General features: G+C 39.2%; 1 protein-coding gene across 3 annotated transcripts in view; it reads right to left on the reverse strand.

Annotated features, from left to right (window-relative positions):
* The window catches only part of LOC126092559 (calcium-responsive transcription factor-like), a 33255-nt gene extending 24427 nt beyond the window's left edge, over window positions 1-8828 (reverse strand). For all 3 annotated transcript variants that reach the window (XR_007521357.1, XR_007521358.1, XM_049908242.1), the window contains exons 1-2: window positions 8504-8828; window positions 7935-8086 (exon numbers count right to left, since the gene is read on the reverse strand). Coding sequence is in view for 1 of the 3 variants with exons in the window: in XM_049908242.1 (XP_049764199.1) it covers window positions 7935-8086; window positions 8504-8693 (342 nt within the window). In the remaining 2 variants the exon portion in view is untranslated. The remainder of the gene's footprint in view (window positions 1-7934; window positions 8087-8503) is intronic.
* Between the last annotated feature and the right edge of the window lie 413 nt (window positions 8829-9241).

Raw genomic sequence — 9241 nt, forward strand, 5'->3', positions numbered from 1 at the left:
CATTACTCACCAAACTGCCGTGCTACTGTGGCCAAACTTTGAACTATGGCTCAGTATAAAGTTCGGTGCAAATGCGATCAGATGTCACTTCACTTTCAGATTGTGAACCGTAAATAACAACTGAAGAAAGTAAATTATTCTTTAGTGAAACATGGCTCACTATCCTCCTACAGAGATTGTTGATATGATGTTAATTTTAGGTGAATGCCATAACAATTACACTGCTGCTGCACAATTGTACGTGGATCGTTTCCCAAACAGACGACATCCAAGTGAAAACATTATTCGAAATTGCACTCAACGAGCTCGAAATGGATACATGCACTATCCACCACATCACCGGGAATACAATGAAAATGACGTTCGTACCCCTACCGTTCTCGCCTGTGTTCAACTGGATCCTGAAATTAGTAGTCGTACGATTCAGAGAAACTGGAATACCAAAATAAACTGTTTTGAGGATTTTGAAGGCACACAATTATCATGTGTATCATATCACACTGACACAGGCATTAATGCCAAAAGATATGCAAATACGCATGCATTTCTGCCAATGGGCTTTGGAAATGATAAGAGGTGACAATGATTCTTTTAGATACATTATGTTCACCAATGCAGCCTCATTCAAAAACAATGGTGAATTAAATCGTTAATGATTGTCATTATTGGTCTCCTGTCAACCCTCACTGGCACACCCACATCGACAATCAAGACCAATGGTCGTTAATGGTCTGGTGTGGAATTTTAAACAGTTGCTTGGTACGACCATATTTTCTTGACCGAAATGTTACTGGGGAATCTTAATTACAACTTCTCTGTGATGATTTGTTGGAGCTAATGGAATATGTTGATTTAGAAACTAGGCAATGAATGTGGTTCCAACAGAATGGAGCAGCTCCCCAGTATGTTAAAAATGTGCGGAATGTTTTAAATTTACGGTACCCTGGTCAGTGGATAGGATGTAGCAGACCAATTCAGTGGCCTCCACATTCACCAGACCTAACATCTCCTGATTTTTTCTTGTGGGGTTATTTAAAAAATATTGTTTATGAAAGACAGCCCACAACGCAAAACGATATGGCGCAACGCATTTGAAGAGTGCGTGCATCCATACCAAGGGATGTGCTGCTTCAACATGTTGGCAACTTTCGCAGATGATTGACTTCATGCACTGAAGCATATGGGGATAATTTTGAACAATTTCTTCGTGGTTAATTTCATTAATTAAGCACTCCAAATTGTGAGAGGCAAGGGGACTCACACTAATGATGCACCCCAACATGTGAGAGGCAAGGGGACTCACACTAATGAAGAACCCCATGGGAACATCACTCTACTACGTCCACGTCATTGTTCCTCGGTAACGCTAAAAGTAGGATACAGTACATTTTGTACAAAACTAGCTTAATTTGGTGTAATGAAAGAATTGGTGCATATGTTTTATCGATTTGATGCGTCTTTCTCGGATAATTGTAAATAAATCAGAGTTCTTCCCAAATTTTACTTTTTTCTCAATTCAGTGCCATCTGTCAATGGTTTAATAAATGTTTCACACAAAACTTGATTACTTTTTTATGGAGAATCCGAATCTGCAATAAAAAATGGGTGTTTCCATTTAAGATTTAAAAGTTGCTGCCGCCCCACTCAAGGGGGCGGGAGCTGGGGATCACATGTAGTATCATTTATGTCCCCCTTTGAGCTTACGAAATTGTCTTACCCACTGTTTTTACCCAATGTATAGTTTTCGAGATAATCTCATTCGAAACTTCAGATGGACCACCCTGTATATTGTGAAAGAATGTAACTGTTAAAACTTTATTTGTAATACTGGTTCTTGCATAGGGCATGTAGGTTTGTAATCAGAGAAGCCCCTCTGCAACAAAACTGGCTTGGTGGAAATAGAAAATGTGGATCTGGCGATCGAACTGCAAAGCTCCTCGGTGGCTTGAGTTAGTCGGTGGCTAGCAGCCAAAGGGTTCACATCTTGTGAACTGAATGAGGCAAGAACTACAAGATTATATAAAATAGCCTCATAAGTGGAAAGAATTTGACTTACTATTCATGGCATACCCTTGTTAGTTTCATACTACAAAAATCTGATGCTACGAATATAATTTTCAAAGTTTGTTACATAGCTAGAGCCATGGATACTTTTGCTGCCTTTTTTTGAACACCACAGGAGATCAAAACTGCCACCACCTTCATCTCAATTTATCAGCACAGTACTGTATAAATGCATGGACCAGTTATGCTGTTTCTTTTTCAGTAATAAGGTTATGTTCTGTAAACTTTTTGTTCAGCCTCTATTTTATGCTTGGTTGTTTACCTAGACAGCCCCAAGAGCTATGATTTTTCCAAGTATCCTATTATATTTTAATAAACCTTCACTACAGTTAATAAACTTTGTGCAGTAGTAAATTTCATAATCATTCGGCGTACCAAGTTTACAACTACCCTTCATATTTTTTATAGGCCTACAAAGATAAAGCTTTTAAAAAAGTACAATTGACAAGAAAATATTTTAAGTATTCAGCTTAAAGATCGTTCTTATTGAAATCTCAGTACAATATTACAGTTACTTGAAAAAACTGCAATGATTCATAACAGTTACTAGCTAGTAGACTGAGCAGTGTCAGTATAAGGATTATCGTGCAGGTCTGGAAGTAACAGTGTTTATAATTCCATGTGTACTGTATATAGTTAAAAGTGTTTCCCTTGTTGTGTTGTAACTGAAACATTCAGTGTTGATCTGAGTCAACAGATAGATTGGATTCTGGGACCCCACGCTAACTGTTGAGCAAGATTTAAGTTCCATATCACAACTACAGCATTAATGAAAAGAACTTGCCATCTCTCTAACATTTGCGTGCTATAATAAGCAATTCGCTACAATAATTCAGACTATACTAGATCCAGGTACTACATGTTTCATTTAAACACGTTTAGCAAATGATGGCTTCTTCTGTGCACCTAAGTCATGCCTTCTCCGACAGCCAATGAGCGTCCAGCAGTGTTCCGAGTGATCTGCTGTGAATGCCACAGCTAATGCAAGCATTAAATGCGCTCATAGCGAGTTGTTAGTGAATTTCTATTTCATTTGCTGTGAGATCTCATCACTGATGGTGGTGGTAAGTGATAAATTCTGCATAAGCAAGCGAGAGGCTTAATCTTCAGTATATATGCTTTCTCAAAGCGGAAAGCAGGTGCATGCATGAACAGCAACTGTTGTTTGGTGTCTCAACAATGCTTACCCCAACCGTGAATCGACATGCACTAACTGTAATTGTTCTAGTTAATTACCTGACACCCATTTCTAGAACAATATTTTCCAATAATTAAGCTGATAAAAGATCCTCCTATGCAAGTTAATATTGCTCTACCATTAGTAATTATTTACTTATAATAATCATTAGCTTTCTGAAACAGTATTACGAGAAGGACAGCTGCTACTCACTATGTAGTGGAGATGGGGAGCCACAGATAGGCACAACAAAAAGACTGTCACTAAACAAGCTTTCGGCGAAAAGGCTTTTGTAGGAAAAAAAACATACACGTATACACATTCACACAAATGCAACTCACACACACATGACCATAGTCTCTGGCAGCTAAAGCCAGAATACGAGGAGCAGAACTTGATGGGACAGGAGCTTGGGGTGGGGAGGGGGAGGGATAGCAGGGTAAGGGGTTGGGGGACAGTAAAGTGCTGCTAGTGGGAGCATGCAGGGACAAGGTGGAGAGAGAGTAGGGCAGCTAGATGCAGACGGGAGGTTAGATTGAGGGCGGGGGAGAGATGAAGGGGGGGAGGGATAGCAGAAAAGGAGAGAAGTAAAGAGTGGGTGCGTCGGTGGAATAGATGGCTGGAATGGGAGCAGGGAAGGGGCTAGATGGATAAGGACAATGACTAACAAAGGTTGAGGCCAGGAGGGTTACGGTACCATAGGATACATTGCAGGGAGACTTTCCAACTGCGTAGTTCAGAAAAGCTGGTGTTGAAAACAAGGATCCAAATGGCACATGCTGTAAAGCAGTCACTGAAATGAAGAACTTTGTGTTGGGTGGCGTGCTCAGCAACAGGGTGGTCCAGTTTCATCTTGGCACACAGTTTGTCAGTGACCATTCATGCAGACAGACAGCTTGTTGCCTTGAAGTCATTACCTATAAACAAATGCGGGCTGTAGCTATGGGCACCATCCTATGCCAATTATTCAAGGGCTATCTAGAGGAATCATTCCTAAACACCCAGAATCACAATCCCTCACCTGGTTCAAACTCACTGATTTCATCTCCGTGATCTAGATTAAGGGTGAGAAAACCCAATCCACATTCCTCCAAAACCTCAACAACACCCCCCCCCCCCAATTCACTTCACCAAGTCCTACTCAATCCAACAAGGCACCTTCCTTGATGTTGACCTCCACCTCAAAGATGGCTACATCAGTAACTCTGTCCATAATAAACCTACCAACCACCAGGAATACCTCCACTTCGACAGCCGCCACTCACTGCACAAAGTCTAGCTACCCATGGTCGTTGCACCTGTAGTGATGAGAGGTCTCTCTCTAAATATACCAAGGGTCTCACTGAGGCCTTTACAGGCCATAATTACCATTTCAACCCAGTATAAAACCAGATCTTCCACACCTCATCTTTCCAGTTACCCGTCTCCTCCCAAAGTCCCACTGTCTGGCCACAGAGAGCATTCCCCTCGTGAATCAGTGGAACGCAGGAATGGAGCAACTGAATTACATTATTCCTCAGCAATTTGAGTACCTCTCGTCATGCCCTTCCCACCCCTCCCACAGCCCAACGAACCTACACAATATCCATACCTGCACAACCCCTGCTCCCAACCCCTTGCCTCATGGCTCATATCCCTGTAATAGACCTAGATGCAAGACCTGTCCCCTACATCCTCCCACCACCACCTACTCCAGTCCGGTCACTAACATCACTTATGCCATCAAAGGCAGGACTACCTGTGAAACCAGTCATGTGATCTATAAACTAAGCTGCAACAGCTTTGCATTCTAGGTGGACATGACAACCAACAAGCTGTCTGTCCACATGAATGGCCATGGCCAAACTGTGGCCAAGAAACAATTGGATCACTCTATAGCTGAGCATACTGCCCAACATGATAGCCTTCATTTCAATTACTGGTTCACTGTCTGTGCCATCTGGATCCCTCCAACCAACACCAACTTTTCTGAATTGCACAAGTGGAAAATCTCCCTGCAATATATCCTACGTTTACTGTAACCCTCCTGGCCTCAACCTTCGTTAGTTATTGTTCTTACCCATCTAGCCCCTCTCCCCTGTTCCCATTCCAGCACTACACAGCCCTCTATTCCGCCAATGCACCCAGTCCTTTTACTTCTTTTCCACTACTCCCCTTCTCCCCAGTGTTCCATCTAACCCCCCAACTGCACCTAGCTGCCCTACCCTCTCTCCACCGTGTCCTTTCACACTCCCACTAGCATCACTTTGTCTACAGACAAATAAATCCAATTCAATTCAATCCTACTTCTAAAGAAGAAGCTAAATTTTTAAATGAAGTAGCAGTCAGTTAATTACAAGGGGAAAGTATGAATTTATTTAGTGTCATACAGTTGCTTAAAACAATTGTCATTTGACAAACTACAGCTCAGTGAAAACTCCTCTACAATTTTCAGAGCTGAATGAAGGCCAGCAATATCTGATATTTCTATGGTTCAATACAAATGTTACAGAACATACTTAAAGAACCCTTACATATAGACACCACATATACCATTACTTAAAAGTTGCTTAAAGCCATCAACGAGAATGTGAACCTTTTAAAATACATTGTTAAAATCACAGCTGCACAGTCCAATAGGACCACTTTATCTATGTCATTAAGTGCTAGGAGATTTTATCTAACACCACACAAAAAACAGCGAACAACATATATTCAGATTTGTGAACACAAAACTGAGCTCAATGACAGAAATAATAATAGAAAAAACAAAGTATCAAGTATGCCGACAAAACTTTAGACGATTTGGGGTGCTCTTCCTTAAAACTTCATTCAATTCCAAATCACAGCAAGCCCTTATGTAACAAACTGAAGCTAGAAAAAGTGAATCATGTTTTGGAAAAAGAGTGTAGTTGGCATCAGTGTGGAAGTTTGTAACAGTAGGGAAGGTAAAATGGATGCTGAAATTTTTAAGAACGGCAAAGATTTTGATGCCATGACATTGTTAATGAGGGATAAAAGTGGCCAATATGAGGAGATTTGAAAGGGGGGAGGAGGAGGGGAATCAAATTTTAAATTTAGCTCCTCCCTCTTGATCAAAAGAAGAAAATAATAATAATTTCAGAATTCAATAAATGAAAGGACACTGAAAAGTTTATTTTTATCAATTCCTAAATTAAAAATGACAAATATACTCTAATGTTACCTGGAGCAAAAGACACCATAGAGAGAATGTGTATGGAAGAAAGATTTACCCTCTGCAACCTAAGGTAAGTACATTCTTGCTTGAATGATAACCCAAACACCAATATTTTGTTAACTAAGACCAAAGTGATGCATTTTAGCTGGTGCTGCAGGCACTAATTCTGAGGATAAGGAGATCAGTGTTCATTAGAGATGATGCACAAGTTCGGATTTAGGAAGTATGGGGACAGAAATAGGGCATGCATTTTCAAAGGAATCATACTGGCATTTGCCCTGAAGTGATTTAGGGAAATCACGGAAAACCTAAATCAGGATGGCCTGATGCGGGTTTAAACCATCATTCTCCCGAATGCAAGTCCAATGTGCTAACCATTGCACTATCTCACTCGGTGGCACTCATCGTGCAGCATCCGCCAAAATGTAAAACTACTTTTGGATGTGCATTGAAGAAATGTAAATTTTTTGTATGTGACTTGGAAAACAACAAATGTGTGCTTTATCACTGTAATAATTGTCCCAGTGATGAAAAACTGACAGAACTCAAAATTAACTTACAAACATACTGATGATGCAATTCAGTACAACCAGTGAATTAACACAGACCACTGGACACAGTAATTTATATCTATGTGTTATGCAAGATATCTGAAAAATGTGGAGCAAAACCTAACCAACAAAAAAGCAGTTCTGTTAATAGACATTGCTGAAAATTACAGGTTTGTAATTCACACTGAAGTCCACAGTTACCACCGGACAAGAATCATGTGTACAATCAATTGTGTTTGCGTTTATGTGATAAATAAGGAAAATAAAATAGAAATAGTAAACCATTGCTTTATAAGCAATGATAGGGAGCATGATGTAGGATTTCTAAATGCCTCTTGGAAAGAAATGGTTAACTGGTTGGTTTACTTATACCATGAGTCAAGAAACTGTGTTACTTCAGTGAAGAATGTACAGCTGAACATAAAAATAGAAATTGGTTTAAGTATTCTGTAAACACAAAAATGATTTTCCTACTGATACCAAAAATTACTTTTTTTGCTACTAGCCATGGTAAATCTGTGGGTGATGGACTGGGAGGAACTGTAAAATGTGCATTGGGAAAAGCTGGTCTTCAATTACAGAATGATGTACAAACAACTGCATCAGGCATTTACAATTTCTGTACATGAACATGAGACAAAACACAACCACAGTTTTGCCATTAACAAGAAAAACAAAGCTAAATCCCAAATTTATGTACTACACTATGAAAGACTTATTAGTTATTCATTTTATAGTAGATGAATATGTTACCACTACATGCACAACTAAACTATGACAAAGAAACTGAATGATGCAACTATATTTTAAATAAAAAAAAGTGCAGTAATAAATTTTTTGAAGTTCCTACATGTTTGTATTTTAAACACGTACACAGTTCTTTTTCTCAGTTTGAAAAAAAGGTATACTTCCTATGATTTGACAATTTGTGTATCAATAAAAACAAGAGTTTAATGTTACACACCAGGTGATTAGGAACAGGAATCTCGTTTTTATCATAGTACATTGGACCTAGTGTACATTGCCTGTAGCTTACATACTCAACCGAAAATGGTGACCCAAAAAATGGGATTTGAATAGTCCCTTGTGACTGACTGAAGAAGAATCGTGGTTTACCTGGAACAATTGGAATATTTTTTATACGTAGTTAAGAGAAAATACAAGAAAATGAAAGTTTCTTCGTGTTACCTTGCCAAATATAGACATACTGAGAACCATTACTATAGTACAAAAAGGTTAGCATTTTAATCAACAACGAGCCACTAGTATGATTACAAAAGTTTAAACAGACCATAATGTTTTAAATAAACTTTTGTAAACCATAGGCTACTTGTGCCCGGTTACCTTTTACATAATAAACTTTATAATGATTACTTGATTTAATACAAATAAAGAATCTCATTATTTTTCAGAGCACCTGAATTGTTCTCACTGATGAACCATACATCGTATGATTCTATCAATTTTTCTTTCTCAAGTCGGAACATTGTTTTCAGTATACTAATAAAGTAAATAAAACACTTTTTTACTTACTGGTTGTAGCGTCGGAGGATAATCTGTTATAAGCGCTGCTCCTCACCGAATAAGAATACCCAACACATTTGAGCCTGGTAAAAAGGTAATCGATTTCTTCCTCGGATGAACAAATGCCGCAAAACTGGCCTTTGTTTCCGATGCTGAATTCCTTCATACACTCTTTCATTATAGTCTTAAATGGACACATGTCGCAATAAAAACAAAGCACAGCGAAACGAAATCACCATACTCCACCACAGCATAGCACAAAACAAGGTACACACAGCAGAAACTACTGTTGACACCCAAATAGTACACAAGCGTCTGACAACAAAATGTGTCAAAGTCTTTACCAGGATGACTACACAGTATGTCATACTTAGTAACATGGAACTCTTTGCAGGAGCGTATCGTCACCGCTTTTCGTAAGTTGCGGGAAAATATTTGAGAATGGTGGTGTGAGTAGCATTATTTTCTAAGTAAATTTCCGTTTATGTAAGATGAATTGCGTGAAGTATGTGAGATGAATTTCGTAAATCAGAGCATTGGAGTCTAATTCAAAACTTAAGCAAAAAACGAAACGTGAAACCAAATCGATTAATGTGAAATGGTGCTCATTTAGCAAAAATATACACTGAAGAGTCAACGAAATTGGTACACCTGCCTAATATCATGTAGGGCCCCCGCGAGCACGCAGAAGGGCAGCAACCCGACGTGACATGGACACGAATAATGCCTCAAGTAGTGGTGAAGGGA

Source organism: Schistocerca cancellata, chromosome 1 (assembly GCF_023864275.1).
Source record: "Schistocerca cancellata isolate TAMUIC-IGC-003103 chromosome 1, iqSchCanc2.1, whole genome shotgun sequence".
NCBI lineage: Eukaryota > Metazoa > Arthropoda > Insecta > Orthoptera > Acrididae > Schistocerca > Schistocerca cancellata.